Source organism: Podarcis muralis, chromosome 5 (genome assembly GCF_964188315.1).
Source record: "Podarcis muralis chromosome 5, rPodMur119.hap1.1, whole genome shotgun sequence".
Lineage (NCBI taxonomy): Eukaryota > Metazoa > Chordata > Lepidosauria > Squamata > Lacertidae > Podarcis > Podarcis muralis.
In genome coordinates, this window is record NC_135659.1 from 39,477,151 (window position 1) to 39,496,498 (window position 19,348).

Below are 19,348 nucleotides of genomic sequence, written 5' to 3' on the forward strand. Positions count from 1 at the left end.
CCCTTCCCATTGACTGTTTTGCTGAGGTTGATGGGAGTTGCAAGCCAATAACTTCTGAAGGGCCACAAGTTGCCCAAGTCTGCACAGAATATGCATTTCATATATGACACCTCAACTGCTAAAGCAGCATCAATATCCAATTGGTTAATCCTAAATGACTATAATTGATTGCCACTTTAATAGCACCCTCCAAATTTCCATTGATTTTGAAGTGTTGTCTTGCCTGCCAGAAAGTGTACAAAAATGGGCAACAATCAATTCCTATGTCATTATAATAACTCATATTCCTTTCCAGGCAGAACCTGAAAACAGATAACCTTTTTGTTTTAGAGTAGACTAATGCTCTTTGCCAAACAGGTGGAAGAAATCGCTTGGTATCCTCTTGGAAGTGGCTACCAGCTCTCTCAAATGCTTTTAACTAGTGAAATATGTCAAACGATTTGTGCAACTTGATAGTGATTTTAAAAGAGAGAGAGATCGATCAAAAATCTCCAAACTGATCTCCAGTCCTGTTCTGTTGCAGCAGCAAAGCCTCCTTTCTCACAAGGCGTATGAAACAAGTGCTCTGTGTGAATAACATTGACCATCTTCCAGTAATAACACAGCTGTTGAAAGGGCTTAGTCACCCAGGCAATGGAGGCATTTCTGAAAGGGGAATGTTTGTATGCAGCAACCTGACATTTGACTAGATGGGACCTTGAATCGGAAGGGGTGGAACACAGGCGAGAGAAAGAGAGGCTCTCTCGTTCTCTAGCCAGAAGAGATCACTGTTTGGGGCCTGGCACAAAAGGCTCATTCTGAAACAAGGAAGGCCACTCCAGTGTTTTGTAAGCAATCTTATTCCTCTCAACGAGTCAGAGCTCCAGCTCTCTCCACCTCCCCATTAAGCACTTCATCCCTCTGTCCCTCGCTGTTTCCCTGGTTATTTCCAAACAGCTTCTGCTGTAATTCTCTCATGGACTTTGGCACAACCCAGATACCACCTTGCCGCTTCCATTAGCCAGGAATCAGCATGAGGAACTGGCAGTGTTCCTGTGCAACTAGCAGGTGTCACATGTCTGGGGCACATAAACCCTTCCTTCAGCTTTTCCATCGGGACGGGAGGTGTCCCAAACACTGATGAGCCTTCACAAGTGTGACCAAAAGAAAAATTGGCTTTTAAGCAGCAGTGGTATTTTCCTTTTTGTTGTGGCCTTGTACCCTGCACCTGGGGATGGAGATTGGGTAGGTTGATGTATCGAAGGAAACTTGAGGAGTAGGGTTGCATTGATTCAGAATTGGTCTTTAGGTGGATATGTGTCCGTGTGTGTGTGTGTGTGTGTGTGTGTGTGTGTGTGTGTGTGCATTTGAAACTTTGCAAATAAACAGCAGAGGGCAGAAGGGTGGACCTGAATAATCCTTAATCCTAAGTGTGAGGGGCATTAGCCGCCTTCTCTGCTGATTGATGGTGGGGTTTTTTCCATGGGTGAGCAACATCGGAACCATTGAAAAAGGCCTTCTGCTTCATTTTTCTCCTTGCCTTGTACCTTCTGTGAAATAACACCTGCCACGCTTTGGGTGCTGTTGCTTTTAGACCAGCAGTTTGGTTAGATCAACTACAAGGTAAACTAGTTCCCTACTGTTAATGTCCTGCTAATGTGCTTCTATTATGGGCTGTTCCCCAAGTTTGACAATGAGAGGGGATGCACACGTTTTGGGAGGGAGAACACACAGTCCCAAACAGACTTTCTACTTTGCTGCCTGGGAATAGTTATCCCCATCTTGGCTGCATTTACCCTGCTCTTCAGGCCAAGAAGACCTCCCAGAGTGGCTTGCAAAAAATAATCCTTGATTAGCAAGACTGGTGCTGTTTACAGTCTTATAATCTACAAAGGACACGACACAAAAGGAAAAAGTGAGGCAGTGAGGAAGGAACAAGGAAACGGGCAAACTTGAGCACTGGTTATTAAAGTTACAAAGTTCTTACTGTACCCAGCTTGAATGAGGTCAACCCATCTCTCTCGCCTGACAAAATAGTTGAGGGGGTGCTTCTACAATGCAGTAGCCACAACAAACTAAGAAGAGGTCACTAAAAGTTTGACCAAGGAAAAGGAAGGACCCTTATCAAGACAAACAGATAAAGCTTTGTTGTATTGTGTTGTACAGCTGACTATTCTATCAGTGGCTTTCCCAATATCTCATGCATTTGTTTCTCTCATTACCTGCTCTTGAACTTTTAACTGGAGTTGTCAGGAATCAAACTAGGGACTTTCTGCTTGCAAAACATTTGCTCTGTTATTGGGCTGTGCCACCCTCACCCTATGGTGCACAGTATTGCACCATACAACTAGCACTCAATAAATTGGGCTGTATCTGATATCCCACCACTTTCTTGTTCAATGAGAACTGGAGAGTATTCTTGGTTCTCCACCATCCTATTGAATGTGCTACCATCTTCAGCAAGCAAAACACATACAAGCATTTGCTTATGTCCAGTTACAGAATATCATCATGGATTATATATCCTTGCAAACAAGGGTGCTTTCATCTTCGCTTCTGTAATTGGGCCACCCCAAAGCTACTAGTGGAAGGTGGAAATGGCCTCATGTTCCTCCATCTCCCCCTGTGGAGGACTTAAGTTTGTATATACAGTAGGTATCCTAAACCATTTACTAGCTTTAGTTATCATCCATGTACTTAAATGATGGTGCTGCCAGTCTGATACATGGTAACATGAACAATGTCTCAAAGGTCAGATGTCAACACCGCATGATCCATGATCTGGTGGGGCACTTTTTTCCTTGAAAAATACTTTATTTGATATATTATGTCACGTGGATTCTCTTCACATGCAGCAAAATGACTGGGGAGTCTAAAGTTTTTGGCTGCTATTGCTGGCCAAGCTAAAGAAATTGTAGATGCCAAGCCACTTCTGTGCTGCCTGCTTCCTTTAATCAGGGAAAGGAGCTGAGGAGAGTTGGACATGGGTGCATGAAGGAGTATGGTGCACCTCCAGGAAACTGCAGTCATATCCTACCTGCTTTTCCTGTTTCTGAACAGTAAAGACACAGAGGGAGGGTAGTGTTTTTCGCTCTGCATGGCCAAAGCAGCCCAGAGGCCTTGCCTGTGTGGCTGCCAAACAGCTCTTGGCCTTTCTCCTGATTGTGGAGGTGGTGAGGTGGCAGGTATCCCCATTCAAAACTTTCCACCTGTGCAGCTTTGAAGTTGGTAGGAAGACTGATCACTCTTTGTGGTGAGCAGAATGATTTGGGGTCCAGAAATGGCCTGGCTCTCTCCTACTTCCAAATGATGTGATTAGGATGTCCTAGCTGCAAGTCCTGTCATTGTTTGGCATCTCTATTTTTAGATCTATGTGGTGTGAACAAAAGATTTTTGAATGTGTAAAGCTAGAAAGGGAATGGGAAGTGTTTGAAACTACATCTTTACCTGCAAAGGGAGGAAAGCTTTGTGAAATGTTAAGTTGAATTCAGAGGCAAGACTTTGTATACGTATATATTTTTTAAAAAGGGCGAGTGTCAGAAAATGTATCAAGGATGTTTATGAGTGTCTCGTATAAAAAGGCAATGCTGGTCTTTACTCTTGTTTCACAGGCAAGTGTAGTGCAGTTAGATGTTCCAGCATTTAAAGCTGTCTGACCACACATGAGTGGTTCTGAGGTAAAAGTTTTGTAATACACGTATACTGTTACAGTTTTACTTTTGAGTTGCTGAACTGAGAAGGTTTAGCAGACAACAAGATCCACGGTCCCCACCAGCAAGCTGTTGTTGCCTTTTAAACACTCCCTACAGCCACCCTTTCTCCCTCCTCGTGAGGACTGAGACTGAAGAATGCGACAAAGGACAGCTTCACGTTGGTAGGAGATGAGGAGCTTCCATTTGAGGACTTTGTCCACTGTCCTTCAGACTTTGTAGGGGGCCGGACTATATTTTTTTTGGGGGGGGGATGAACAAATTCCTATACCCCCCAAAAAGCCCTGAGATGCATTTTAAATAAAAGGACACATTCTATTTGTGTAAAAACATGCTGATTCCCGGACGGGCCTTAGGTTGCCTACCCCTGTCTTAGTGCTTCCCATTTTAGAAACGGTGTCCTGCTCTAAACCAGTGGCGTTAACTTATTTATTCGTTTGATTTCTTCTCCGTCCTTCACCAGGAGGTCTCAACAATACAGGATTAAAATCGGTTAAAAGAATTTTCCACCAGAAGAATAGAGTGGGTCCTCACGCACGCACATATGTATGTATCAGATGTCAAAGGCCAAGTTATAGAGCTATACAGTCAAAATGCAGTCAGGTGTGCCTCTACGGGAAGTGAATTCTGCAACTTAGGGGTTGCCCTCTCGCAGGGTGCTGCCTCATGAACTTCCGTTAAGACCTCCTCTCACACCAGAGAGGATTGGTACAGTCTTTGAGATATTGGGGACCATTTAAGGTTTTAAGCACCTTGAACTGGCCTCAGAAATGAACTGGCAACCAATGGCGCTGTTCTAAAATGGGGGCTATGTGAGTAATTTGGCTGCTGCGTTTTAAACCTCCAAGGGCTGTCCCGGGTAGGGCGTGTTGCAGTAATCTAGTTACTGAGCAAAGACTAGGGTGGACAAATAATCTCTGCCCACAAGGAGGAGGTCTTGTTTTGTGTTGAGGATCTTTTTGCCCAAACAACAGCAAAACTTTCAGTACTCCAGTACTGTCCTCTATTAAGATTTACAAAAAATAATAATAAATATATGCTGTATGTGTGGCCTGCATTTAGAGTTGTCCCTTATATCTTGCCATGCTAAGAGATCGGAGTAAACTTAATGTATTCAGCTATTACTCATGTAGTGATCTTCGACATTAAGATTCTCATTTTAAATCTGGAATGTGCAGGTTGTTGATAATCTAGAAGGTTTTGGTTTTGGTTTTGGTTTTGTTTTTTGATGGAGGGAGCGAACCAAAAAGCCCTGAAAAAAATGTCATTGCTCCCATGCAGTAGAGAACCACCTCCAAGCACTGTATAAATAGATGGTCTGAACCACAAAGCACTTCCACACCCGTTCCCAGCACGCTAGATGAGCGTCCCTCCACGTAATCCCAATAAATTATAACTTTGAAACCGGTAACAGATGTCTAGGCCGGCAGAGCTTCAAAGACATTTCTTTCTCAACTGCAGGCTGGAAAGATGCATTTGTGAAGCATGAGGAACAATTGTCTTCTGCTTGGCACTGGCTCTTGGGACTAGAAGTCTTAATCGGCTGCAGCTTCTTGCATGTCGAGTGTCTCTTGGCGATATGTAACAAGGTTGAGCTTGCAGATGGATTATATTTATGCCAAAAACAAGTGGTATTTGTGGTCTTGTATAAGAATGACAGCGAAGGTTGTAGTCGGCTGGCTGTAATTTAAACCAGGCGCAGGTGTTTGTAAACATGTGCCATCTAGGATTCCTGTAGAAATCTGAAGAATGGGGGATTGAATCTGCATTAAAGAGCTCAGAAGGAATTTCCAAGGATGTATGTACCCTCCTGCTTTGGGGGTAGCGGGGAGGAAGGAATGTTGTCCCTGCTGGCAGCTAAGAATTACGGAGTGCCAAAGTCGCTTGATTGGGTTTCTAATTCTGTCACAATCAGTAGAACATTTTGACCACACCCACACCATACATTTAAAACAAACTCATTCCACTTCTAAGAGTCATGGCTGGAACTATAGAGATGGACAGTGTTCTCAAAGCTACCAACATGAGTTTGACCAAACTGTGGGAGGCCGTGGAAGACAGGAGTGCCTGGTGTGCTCTGGTCCGTGGGGCCATGAAGAGTTGGCACGACTAAACAATAGCAACAACAAATGGAATGTTTCTAAGAGCCTGAGGATTTATTACTTGGTTGGCATGACTTGGGAAGCCAAACTATGGCTTTACAGGGCCCAGAAAAGCTTGGAGGCCACTTTGCAGCTCAACAGCAAACCCAGGTTCGAACAGCACGCCAAGTGAAACCTTGGCTTTGCTGAGTGTGGCAGTGACCACAGGACCAGGGAAGGAGCACAGAGGCTGCAGCCTCCCCTGGGAGTCCCACATGGTCCCAGGAAGCTTACATTGTTGTAAGAATCTAGGCCAATGTGTAGACCTGTGAAAAAGGGCTCCATTCTAAATCGTGTACACAGCAAGGATTAGACTTTATCCCAGAGCATCATGGATCTAACAGCCTGGATTTTTTTCTTTCAAATGAGAAACAAGTAATCTTTATGTATAATCTAATCGCCCCAATGAGCGATTTTGTATGTCGCTTTGGGTTGCCTTGGGCAAGATAAAGTGACTTAGCAGATTTTAATAATAATGTTATCCTGCTTTTCATGCTCTACCTGCTTCTTTCTGTAACAAGTTTTGATTGTTTTGTTCTTACAGAAGAAAATGCAGAAATTATGCTTGATGTGTCCTTAGCGTACCGTGACGACATGAGCGAGGAGTGGGTAGAAATGGCACACGAAGTTGAGACCCGAAAGCTAAAATGTAAATTTGGAGCTCCAAAAGTAGGTTCCTTCTGGTTCTTGTTGGATATCGCTAGGATTTTTGGGTTGTTGTTTTTTTTAAAAAAAGTATTGTTCCCAAAAGACTTTATGTAACTTTTGCTTTCAAAAACATGCAACACTTAGGTTCCTTTCCCCCATTTTTACACAAGTTCTATATAACACTTGGTTGTAATAAAACCTCAAATTGGTTTACAAAGAAAGAATAAAACAATAAAAATATCTGTAAAAACAAAGAGCTATTTAAAATGTTCAAAAAAACAATTTAAAGTCAGCGATAAACTGTTCCAAGAGCCTGCCTGCACAGTATCTGTTAGAGAAAATCTTCTTGAACCTGCTAGTGTAAGAGCTTTGGAAAAGCAGGTATTCCCTTGATGTCAAGATATGTGTTCATCAGGCTGTAAAATAGGATATTTGCTAAAGATAACTGCTGTCCCCATGGGATTGTACTTTGGCTTTCCAGTATGATCTTTAGGTCTCCCATCACAGACAAAATGGGGTTTGGAGAACGTCTCTTGTGAGCACACAAAGTGTATCCTCATTGCCTTGGGAGACTTTACTCTGTCCATAAGTTATGAACAAGTTCTCCTGCTACGTCATGGCTTACAAAGTAAATAGCAGAACAGTTTGCAGCAAAATCAACAAAGGATTATTTATTTATTTATTTATTTATTTATTTATTTATTTATTTATTTATTTTAAACTGTTTGCGTGATGCTTTTTTTCCCAACCATGGCTTACAACATCCTACACTCCTTTTGGATGTGGCATTGGACTTCCCATGTATTGAATGTATTGTTTTCACAGATCTTCATGATTCCCCCCCCCCCCCAAGTGGGAACGGCAAGGATATTTTCGCCATCAATAGTTGTACCAGCTGATTTTTGAACCTTTAGTTACCATTTGTGGAAGGCAATATTATTGAGGGGAAAGTATTAGTTAAATGTATTTCTATTACGTTTCACGCATCCTAAGCCTAAGCTTTTAAAGAAACATCTCCATCTCTCGTTGCCCTCCTGAGCCAAAATAACCTGCCATTTTACAAAACGTAGGCATTTCTAAGAGCAATTGAAAAACCAATGCTGACGATTGTCTCGTTCCCTCTCCTGGTGTTCCAATAGACTATAGAGAATGAAGGCAAGTTCTATGACTGTGAGGTGCTTCCATTCATGGAGATTGGAACAGTTGCTCACAAATTCTACCTTATCAATATCCGTCTACCTGTGAATGAAAGGGAGCGCATCAATGTGGGAATTGGAGAAATCAAAGATATCAGTCTAGTGGTAAGTGTTCCCTTCAAACTTAAAAGCAACTGTAATTGCTAGGGTGTCAAAACATTTTGTACGGGATAGCCTTTGTAAGGTGGACACTCTTAACTTCTGATTTTTTTGTTGAATGGAATAAGATAGGAACATTAGAAAGATGGGTGCTGGTGGCATGCCACACCCATCATAATGGGCAACCCTGCCAAGATACCTCCCAAGAATTTTCGTGCCTGCTTTCTTTTTTTAAAAAAAGTGTGTAAATCAGTCATGCACACTGCTCTGTTCTAGGGAATTTTGGGTAAGTTAACAGCTTAAGATTCTGCTTAAAGATTCTTTTTCATGTTAAAATGGGCATTCAAGAGAACTAAGCCACAGTTTTATAGTATGAATGAAATAAGCACAGATGGGGCTTCCTGAATCTTGCTTTAAGAAAGAACCGGATTACCAAAAATACGAATCCTTTGCTCTCTACAAGGAGTGCATGAAGTTAACAGCTTCTTCAAAACGAAGTGACGGTGTATAATTAGGCAGTTTGTGTGGAATGCTGTCCCTGCTCAGAGCCTCCTTGTTCCCTGGGGATTTCTCCCTCTGTCATTGCTCCAGCTATTATCCTCCCCTTCCCCCACTGCATTAACTAGCTTGTCACTTGCTGTGCTAGGAATGGCTCTCTTGATTGCCAGCGATTCCGCCTGGCCACCAGCCTTTGCCTGTCACATGCCGTCTGCCTTTGGGTGAAAGTGTGCGAATTACACTGGAGAAACAGGTCTCTGAAGGAGCTAAAGCAGGGGTGGGGGGTGGGGAAGGGATATTGAGAAAAATAGGTATACCGGGACTGGATTACAGCTGAGGGACTTAAGTATTGGTCTCATTTTGATCCTCTTGTTAGGACTATCTGATATGGAAGTTAATATTCCCCCCATAAAAAATTATTGATGTTTTTCATAATACAATACAATAAAAAGCTAATCTAAATTGAAAGAAAGAAAAACAAAGTGCAAAGTCTTCTCTCAAAGGTAGAGCTTGAACTCTTGTCTCACACAGAAAGGGGTGGGCTCTCCAAGCTCCACCTGGGAGCTTTCTTTTCTTCTCCCAGCCTCTCTTCTCCCACCCCAATATCACACACAGGGTCTTTCACCAGCCAGCCATTATCTTCTTGTGTGTACAACTCCCTCAGTGACCCTCAGAGTAGACACACACACACACACAGAGAAGAGAAGAAAGAAGATAAAAACAATGAAAGAAGAAAACAAAGAGAGAGAAATTAAAACTACTTCTGATTCTTTGTCAGTTACATATAAAAAGATTATTCAAAGTATTCACTCCAGGACGAAGTTAATCTGTTTGTTACAATATTTTCATGATTAAGCGGCTAATTGAAGAACTTGCTTCATGTGCTCGGCTTCTTCACAGGGCTTTCTTCCCTCCCCAAATATAGTTGTTATTTGAGCTTCACGATGTTTGTTGCAAGGCGTTGTGGTTAATGTCAGATGGATCTTAACGTTGGGAAAGTGAAGAAAGGCAGCGTTTTCCATTTGCTCTCTCTTCTCCAGGGTATCCATCAGAACGGAGGCTTTACGAAGGTGTGGTTTGCAATGAAAACCTTCCTTACTCCGAGCATCTTCATCATCATGATTTGGTACTGGAGGCGGATCATGATGATGACGCGACCACCTGTACTCCTGGAAAAGTGAGTAAAGATAGATAACACAGGTGTAGCCTCTTGAGTCTTGCTTTAAGGAGGAATCCTATTACCAAAGCTACGAATCCTTTGCTCTCTACAAAGAGTGCATTAAGTTATAGCTTATTTGAAAAGAAGTCAGGTGGCCAGTGTATAATTAGAGAGTGTGTGTGGAATGTTGTCTCTGCTCAGAGCTCTGAGCATCCCCCCTCTGGCATTTCTCCTTCCCCATCCCCAACACTACATTATTAAATTCCTCACAAATTTTTCATTGGGGTGAATGCAGCAGTTTCTCTGAAAGGAGCACTGAAAGCACCGTTGTTGTTGTTGTTTTCCAGAGTTATCTTTGCTCTTGGGATCTCTATGACCTTCATAAATATTCCAGTAGAGTGGTTTTCTATTGGATTTGACTGGACGTGGATGTTGCTATTTGGAGACATTCGCCAAGGAATCTTCTACGCTATGCTTTTGTCCTTTTGGATCATCTTCTGTGGAGAGCATATGATGGTGGGTATGATCGTTTCTGGGCACAATACTGTGCGTGTGTGTATTTTTTATTGGCCACGGAGAAAATATTTAAGAGGGTTTTCTTCCCCCTTTTTGTAGGGGGGCAATCAGAAACATAGGATGAATGTATGAGGGGTTTTTTAGTCCATGGATTTGAAGCAATGAGAAGGTAATTCTGTAAGTCGTATCAGGTGGGCAGAGCAATCCTGACCCTGGCCGGGGTTAGGGCATGATGGAGCCACATGGCTTCCACCACCTCCAAAGCCCCACTGCTAATGATGTCTGGGATAAGGGGCTGGTAGAAACCCTGCTTCATTTTGCACTATCCTGGAACTGGGGTGGCAATTGGGCACCAAATTGTGCCAGATGCCATCACAAATGGGTCCCGGGTCATCTCAGTCCCGCTTCACCCTCAGAGATGGTGTTGAGGAACTAGCACTATTTCAAAGTGTCCTTCAGTAATACTTACTCTTCACCTGCTTGAGTGGCACATTGGTTACACAGGTTAAATCATTATTATTGTTTCTTTCCTACTGGTTATCTCCCACTTCGACTACTTCAATGCGCTCTACATGGGGCTACCTTTGAAGGTGACACAGAAACTACAACTAAATCCAGAATGTGGCAGCTAGACTGGTGACTGGGAGTGGCCGCCAAGACCACATAATACCAGTCTTGAAAGACTTACGTTGGCTCCCAGTATGTTTCCGAGTATAATTCAAAGTGTTGGTGCTGACCTTTAAAGCCCTAAACGGCTTTCGCTCAGTATACCTGAACAAGCTTCTCCTCCCCCATCATTCAGCCCGGACACTGAGATCCAGTGTTGAGGGCCTTCTGGCCATTTCCTCACTGCGAGAAGTGAGGTTGCAGGGAACCAGGCAGAGGGCCTTCTCAGTAGTGGCGCCTGCCCTGTGGAACGCCCTCCCATCAGATGTCAAGGAAATAAACAACTATATGACTTTTAGACGACATCTGAAGGCAGCCCTGTTTAGGGAAGTTTTTAATGTTTGGTGTTTTATTGCTGCTGCTGCTGCTGCTGCTGCTGCTGCGGCTTCTTACTGTATTATTATTAGTAATATTCTGTTGGTAGCCGCCCAGAGTAGCTGGGGAAACCCAGCCAGATGGGCAGAGTGTAAATAATAAATTATTATTATTCCTACTACCCATTTGCAAATCATTCTGTTGTCTCCTAATTTTATTTTTAGGATCAGAGTGAACGAAATCATTTCTCCGCTTACTGGAAACAAGTTGGACCAATAGCTGTGGGCGCCTTCTGCCTCTTTGTCTTTGACATGTGTGAGAGGTAACTGGAGACTTTTTATTTTTAAGAGGGTTCACATAATCTTAATGTGTTTGGTTTTAGTTTTTTTTAGTTCTAAAAAGCGGCTTATGATAATAAGAAAATTATTAATGCCAGAACACTTTTCCAGCTGCAAATGTTCTTTGAAATCTTCCAATATATAGAGTCAAGCTTTGCTTGCATGAAACCAACAGAGCTCTCCTTGAGCATTTCTCTGCCTCTGGTCTTTCCAGTTCTCAAGGAGGATTGCTGCCTTATTGTATACTTTGCCGTGTGTAATTTAATCCGCTTGTTCCTTTCAATTTCCAGAGGGGTACAATTAAAAAATCCGTTCTACAGTATCTGGACCACAGATGTTGGCACTGAACTGGCTGTATCCTTTCGCTGTTCGCATCAACAAAAGCTGTGTGTTTTGCTTGTCATAGGGTATTGGGAAAGGGGCTGCATTTTCTTCAGGGACTTTCTGAACATACTGAGAAACCTGTTGACATGGCCAAACTGATAGGAACTTTTCACATAAATATTATGGACCACCTCTGGTATCCTTTGAATGTATTTCATGAATTTGGCAATTGATTTGATGATGATTCTCCTGTAGAGGCTCCTTTCTGTGGAGATGTTACTAGAACAAGAAACAAGCATGTTGTTGGTTGTCTAGTTGCTAGTTGGAGGACACAAAAGTGACTAGACTTATCAAGCTACAAGGGCGGTGATAAAAGTTGAATGGCTTTGCTGTGCTTTTAAGCTTGCAGACTGAATCAGGAACAGGTAAACGTCAGGCTTGTGGAATCCACTTGCTTTTGGGGTGGGGGTACAGTGGTACCTCGGGTTAAGAACTTAATTCGTTCTGGAGGTCCATTCTTAAACTGAAACTGTTCTTAACCTGAGGTACCACTTTAGCTAATGGAGCCTCCCACTGCCACTGCACCGCCGGAGCACGATTTCTGTTCTCATCCTGAAGTAAAGTTCTTAACCCAAGGTACTATTTCTGGGTTAGCGGAGTCTGTAACCTGAAGCTTATGTAACCCGAGGTACCACGGTATTCTTGTTTGGGTTATTTTTGCTTGAACCTTAAGGTTTGCCAACCATACCTGCTCAAGAGAGCAAACATATACTGAGAGTTAAGGGCCAGGTCACATTCTCAGCCCAGCAATCTTGTTTCTAGCACAACAAGGTGGCACTGGGGTCTAAACCGCTGAGCCTCTTGGGCTTGCTGATCAGAAGGTTGGCAGTTCGAATCCGCGGGACAGGGTCAGCTCCCATTGCTCTGTCCCGGCCTCTGCCACCTAGCAGTTCGAAAGCATACTAGCACAAGTAGATAAATAGGTACCACTACTGTGGGAAGGTAAAGGACATTTCCATGTGCTCTGGCTTCTGTCACAGTGCCCCGTTGTGCCAGAAGTGGTTTAGCCATGCTGGCCACATGAACCGGAAAGCTGAGCACCGTAACCCATAGTCACCTTTGACTGGACTTAACTGTCTAGGGGTCATTTACCTTTACCTGTTGTAGCACAACAGCAGAAATCCACTCCTGGTTTTCCCTACCATGCCTTTTGTTTCTGCAGCCAAACTTTTTGTGCAGCAGGCTTGTTGTTACTAAGCAATTAGGAGTCAGGGCCAATCTGCTGGAAATTTCCCGGAGTTCTTCTGGATCTCCTTTCATCCTCATCCTGCTGTAAACTTGTCTTTGTGTACCTCCCCTCCTGTTTTTACATTTTCAAATATTTGGCTTTTCTGGCATGCCTGTGAACCTAAAAACATTTCTGCTGAGCTTGCTCATTTTTGGAAACCACGTGCCTGAGCCAGAAGCACTTTCAAACGGTCTCCAAATTCTTACTAGGCTAATGTTCTGCTCTGGCTACATTGCACCCCTCCAGGCTGCAGGCCTTTCCTTAAGATTGCAAGGTGGCTGCTGCTTCTGAGCATCTTCTCTGTGTTCCAGCAGAATAGTGCTGACAATTCCAACTGAGGCTGTTTTAGCCTCCTGACGTTTTCAATATTTTATCCCACATTAATGCCTTGTCAGGAGCCAAGGGGAACAATAACAGCGCATCAGGTCTGGGACTCCCTGTATGCTCTGCTTCATTTTTACACACGTAGTAAATGGAGCACGCCCCCCCCCCCAGGTTATCCTTAAGAACAGAGACATGTTGTGTTCACTTCACAAAGCCAACTGAATTGCCTGTTGTTGCTGTCTCCGCCTCGTGTTTTACTGTGTGTATATCAAGTAACTTAACTTTACTGCTCAGATGGCATTTATTATCGTTGCCGGAATATGCCTCTGCCTCTACTTCCTGTTCCTGTGTTTCATGGTGTTTCAAGTGTTCAGAAATATCAGCGGCAAGCAATCCAGCCTCCCAGCAATGAGCAAAGTGCGCAGGCTTCACTATGAGGTAAGGAGCCTGAGCAGGAATGTCTCCTTTTTTAAAAGGCCACTTTGCATCAATATTCTGATCAGGTTACTAGTGAATTGTAACCAAAGAGTGGAGCTTGTTTTGTCACTAACAAGGGCTTCACGGAGAAAAGATACAGGGTGGTTTTAACAGTGCCAAGTCTGGGCCTGGTTGAAAAACCACTGTGCTGGACATTACTGAAGGCATTATTCTCCCCACCCCCCAAAAAAACCACCTGATTACATAGAAAATACAATCCTGGGATTCCGCAAAGCAGAATTTCACAAAGAGAAGAGCTGCAGTGGCGAATAAGCTTTCCCAGTGAGTGATTTCCATTGTGCTGCAGCCGCTGCTCAAGCAGTTGTTCCGGGAGCCCCTTCCCCTTCCTTCATTCCTTGGCCATGCTTTGCATTGGTAGCGGCTGGTAGGGCAGTGTGGGAGCTCAGTGGGATGCCTTCCCAGTGTGTGTGCCGCTGCCTGTTGTGGAGCAGGGAGGCAGCAGGTAGCGCAGTGCAGACACAGCAGAACCATTTGGCTGCTCCCCGCTAGCTCACCTGCCCTCCTTTATTGGTAACGGGCAGCAGCATTGGGAAGCCAGGGAAGCCACACCGCCCTGCCCTGTGCTGGGTGAAAGGTCCAGCACTTATAATCCCTCTCTTCTTACCTTCCATCGAGATGCTGCCAGGCAGCAAGGGTTAAACATGCTGTATGTTGAATGCTCACCAGGCTTTAAGGGTGGCAAGCAAAACAAAGGCTTATCCCATCAGAAGAGATCGGGATATTGACAGCAAAGTTCTTTGAGACTAAAGGTGCTGACCTGACTGTCTCCCTCTCGCTTGCTTTCCCAGTAATCTTTGAAATATTTGAAGCTACATTCCCCCTAAACGCACACTTCTTACGTTTCTGTGTCTCCCTAGGGGCTGATTTTCAGATTCAAGTTCTTGATGCTAATCACATTAGCTTGTGCAGCCATGACCATAATATTTTTCATTGTCAGTCAGGTGAGTATCCTAAAAATGACTTTTCACAGAGGTCCCCCCCCCCCCAATTGTATCTACGTGGTGGTTGGGCCTGTGGCCTTTTAAAACCTGCTGGAGAAACTTTATGGTGCTTTTGGGTAAGGGCTTTCATCTGGTCCTTCACTAATGACCTGTTGGAATCAACAAATAACCTTTGCATTCAGAATTGGGGTCGCCTATTATTCCGAGACAAGACCGTGTGCATTTCCCACCCCCCCACCCCCGTATTTGAAGCTTTAACCATGTAGCAGAGATGTTGGAGAGCATGGGCGAATGGGGCCTGGAAATGATCACCTACAAAACATTTACCCACACTGCATTGCTTCCAGGGGCAGCACAACGCATTGTGCCACCTGAGACGGGGCCCTTCCATCTCCTCCTGCCCCCAACTGGCAAAACTGGGGGTACTCCACTCTTCTCCACCTGCTTGCTTGCTGCTGACAAAGCACAGATGCTCCTTTACTAAGAAACGGCTCCTTCTTCCAAGGGACACACTGCAGCCAATGTCACCCAGAAAGCACCAGCGCCTCTGCTGCTTTGCTGCAGTGGCGATAAATTACAGTTTGAAACGTCGTTAAGGGAATTTTAAACTGTAACATGCCATTGGCTGTGCTGCAGATGACGTCACCTGCCGTTGGTGAAGGGTGCTGAAAGTTGTTTGAAGACCTTTCCTTTTCCCTTCGCACAGCTACAATTCCCAGAATTCCCTGGGAAGAAGGATTGACCATTAAGACCAGGCGTCAGCAAACTTTTTCAGCAGGGGTCCGGTCCACTGCCCCTCAGACCTTGCAGGGAGCCAGACTATATTTTGAAAAAAATTAATAAAAATGAACGAATTCCTGTGCCCCACAAATAACCTAGAGATGCATTTTAAATAAAAGCACACATTCTACTCATGTAAAAACACGCTGATTCCCGGACTGTCCGCGGGCTGGACTTAGAAGGCAATTGGGCCGCATCCGGCCCCCGGGCCTTAGTTTGCCTACCCATGGTTAAGACACTCTTAAGAAGTGTAGTTCTGTGAGGGGAATTGAAGTCTCCTAACAACTAACTATCAAGTGAGTGTGGCTGTAGTGTGTGGCCAGCTCTGCAGGTGTCAAACGGTGCATACAATTCCACCGCCTGAGCCACGTGGCCCATCGTGGTTCAAGATAGGATTGGCCCTGTTTCCTTTTCTTCTAGTCATTGTATGTAGAGAAAGCAAACCAGTAAGGTCACGCCTAGGAATGAGGACTCTGGAAAAGGAATGGGAGTTGCGATTTCCAACACAGAAAGGGCCGTTTCTCTTAAGGGTGTGGTTGGGATTCGGTTGTTTTTCCTGCTTGCTCTGTTCCTCACTTGGTTTTACCATCTCTTTCTCCTGCGTAGGTGACTGAAGGCAGCTGGAAATGGGGCGACTACACCGTCCAAGTGAACAGTGCCTTTTTCACAGGGATCTACGGGATGTGGAATCTTTATGTCTTTGCTCTGATGTTCTTGTATGCTCCCTCACACAAAAACTACGTCGAAGAGCAATCGAACGGTGGGCTGATGCAGCAGTGGCTTGGGTTGAAGTCACCTCAGTAATTTTTTTTAGAAGACGGGGGCTTTTGTATGTTTTAAGTCTGGGTATCCTCTCATTGGTAGCCTAGTTGTATTGGTAGCATGGAGTTGTGACTGCTAATGGATGTTCCTATGTTGAGGGTAGCCAAGGAAAACCTATATTGCGGTTTTGGGGATCATTCTGCCTCCTGTTCTAATCATGAAGGGTTTCCCATAGGCATTGGGTGAGAACAGGATGCTAGACTTAGATGAGCCATTGACCTGATAAAGCAGGCGCTCTCCTATGTTTCTTTGAATGTAAGGTGTGTGGAAGTTGTTTTGTAATTGCTGGTCGATCTCCAGGTGATGGGCAGTGTCGCCACCAAGGTAGTGGCAAAAAGGCTTTCTCTCCCTTGTCCCACGCCTTCTAAAGGAGGCTGCTGAGATGGTGGGGGGAAACCAAGAGTTGATATTTTTGTAACAGAACTGTTTAGTCCCTGTACAGAAAACAAAATCCTGAGCTGAGCATGTATTCAGACAGAAACCCACTTTTCCTTTAGTGACATGTAGGCCTGTCCTAAAAAGTTAGTTGCCAAAAGCATTCAGGGCTACAAGCCGTGATTAAGTCCATGCTGGTTTGGTATTTGAGGTATGCTATTTCACAACTGGCTCTATTTCACCTCAAAAGTGATAGTTAAAATAGTAGATCCCTTTAACCTAAAGTCTGCCTGTGCCCAGTTGTGGCTAGATCATTGTGACCCAGAAATGGCATGTGGAATCACCTCTTTTGGGTTGTACTGATCATGTGGAAGGCAATTCCTGAATTAAATCTCTGCTTTAAAGTTTGATGCAGACTTTTAAAAAGGCGTTCCCTTACTGCCAACTTTTCAAAAAGAATACTCTCTTCCAAAGGCCTCATGGACGCCTGTTCTGTGACTCTCCTCATGCCAAAACTCAGCTTTTGTCTGAAACATGGCTTTATTTTATTTTTTCCAGGAGACCTGGGAGTAAACAGCGGAGAAGAGCTTCAGCTCACTACCACCATAACCCACGTGGACGGACCGACAGAGGTTTACAAACTGGCTCGCAAGGAAGCCCAAGAGTAACCACTAAAGCAGGACTCATCAGGCACAAACTGTGGGTGACACATGGAAAGGGTGATGATCTGTGTCTAAAATCATCCCCAAAGTGCCTGGCACTGACGGGGCATTTTCACGGAACGGTGGCAACCTGGTGGAAATGCTGCTTTGATAGTAGTGTATCTTTCTTTTGACTTTTCCCCCCCACGACACTCTTTAGTTTGTCTTGGGTGTTAACTGCAGAAGGTGGGGTGGGGGGTGATTGAGAGTGAGAATTGATGTATGGAAAGGAGAGGTGCCCGTTTCCATGTAGGACCTTTGGTTTAATACCTTACTCATTACCCACACACCTGCTGCTCCTTCTGATATAGGGACATTATTGGGAAACAGAGTTGGAATACTTTGTGCGTCCCCAAGTCAAGGTTTTTTTATTCCACACTCCCAAAACCTACGTTTAGAACCATTTTTTGTTCTTTATTTATATCACACGTAATGGTTAATATTTACATGCTTTAATAAGCACATTCATGACTTCTTTTCTAGTCTAGTATAAAACTACTTTTTGTAAAGTTTTGGTACAAATAAGGTCATTTCAGCTTTAAGTCGGGCTATTTGTGTGCAAGTGTGGGTGTGCGTGCGTGCGTGCGTGCGTGCGTGCGTGCTGTGAATACTAACAAGTCTATCTGGTGTAGATATCTTTTTATATGCCCCAAGAATCCCTGTTTACTTGTATGATACATAACCCACGGAGGTGAAAGGGCTGTTCGTGTGCACTGTTTAATTCTTTTGTTCTGTTTCTATTTCTTTTCTTTTTTAAATAATGTAACTTGGGGAATACTGTAGATCTTTTTTTTTTTTCTTTTATACTATGAATAAAATATACAAATAATTATGGCTTTTGCTTATTTATTTATTTTTTGGTAGGGAAACATATTAGCAAATGTTGCTGCTCTGTTTTAAGCTGTCTCCTTAAAACTACCTGTGGAAAGGAGTAGAAAAGAGAATGCTGACATCTGCTGGAAATTGGGTGCATTCCAGTGGACCATTGCCCCCGCATAGGTTCAGAACTGTAAACTTAAGTCAGGTAAATGGATGGTGATGAGCGTGTGTGTGTGTGAGAGATCTTTCATTGGGCCAAGCAGCTTTCCCCTTTTTTGTTTATCGCACAGAGCTGGACTCACGGATTCTGGAGAAGAAAGAAGGGGATCCCTTTATCATCAAGGGGTGGGGGGAGAGCGGGAAGTTGTGCAAACTCTGCAGGACAACTTGTACAAGAAGCCAAGTCTCAACTTTCCCTCCAGCTCTTAGTGATGTAATTCAGTTTAACCAACACCGTGCCAAAGACAAAGAGAAAGGCTACAACCCAAGCCCTCTGCAGGCATTATCTTCTGCACAATTGTAGGTCTGTAGAGGATAGTCAAATAATAAACAGGGGACAGTCACTACCTCCACACCCCCACCCCCACCCAAGATGAGCCCTCTCCCAGAGGGGAATAGCACATGTGGCTTTGCTCTCCATGTGTTTATGATGTTGTGGAGGATGTATTAAATTTATAGCCTGCCTTGCCTTCAAGGAGCTCAGGGTTTCATGGTTCTCCCTCTCTGTGTTTTCATCCTTGCAGCAACCCTGTGAAGTGGGCTAGTTAGAGACTGACTGGCCCAAGCTCTTGCGCGCGCGCTCTCTCTCTCTCTCTCTCTCTCTCTCTCTCTCTCTCTCACACACACACACACACACACACACACACACACACACACACACTATCTTAATGTCTGAATTCTGGCAAGCAACGCCTGCTGAAATCGCTTCTGCACAGCTCTCCAAGGTTCAGGGGCTGCCCTGTCACGTGGAATCAGAAGTCGGCTACTTTGTGCCAATATCACACCTCACCAGGAAGGCTGTTCTGCTATATCCATGGAGAAACATAACTGCATTTTGTGGTTGCTAGGCAATAACCAAAAGGTATGGGTAAGGATAAGAAGCAAGGTGGGGGAAAGTGGCAATGAATAAGAAGGCTCACACGGCAGAGGTCTGATGTCTTGGATTTTGCTGCACCAGAGCCTAGCAGGGGGCCCTATCCTGAGCACGTAAA

General features: G+C 44.2%; 1 protein-coding gene across 3 annotated transcripts in view; it reads left to right on the forward strand.

The window, feature by feature from the left end:
* WLS (Wnt ligand secretion mediator) overlaps positions 1-18,152 on the forward strand; it is a 63,333-nt gene extending 45,181 nt beyond the window's left edge. For all 3 annotated transcript variants that reach the window (XM_028733126.2, XM_077928603.1, XM_028733125.2), the window contains 10 exons: positions 6,375-6,499; positions 7,618-7,779; positions 9,312-9,448; positions 9,778-9,946; positions 11,152-11,249; positions 11,556-11,619; positions 13,496-13,639; positions 14,557-14,640; positions 16,027-16,180; positions 17,176-18,152. In XM_028733126.2, coding sequence (XP_028588959.1) covers positions 6,375-6,499; positions 7,618-7,779; positions 9,312-9,448; positions 9,778-9,946; positions 11,152-11,249; positions 11,556-11,619; positions 13,496-13,639; positions 14,557-14,640; positions 16,027-16,180; positions 17,176-17,285 — 1,247 coding nt within the window. In that variant the 3' untranslated portion in view covers positions 17,286-18,152. The remainder of the gene's footprint in view (positions 1-6,374; positions 6,500-7,617; positions 7,780-9,311; positions 9,449-9,777; positions 9,947-11,151; positions 11,250-11,555; positions 11,620-13,495; positions 13,640-14,556; positions 14,641-16,026; positions 16,181-17,175) is intronic.
* Positions 18,153-19,348: the final 1,196 nt, after the last annotated feature.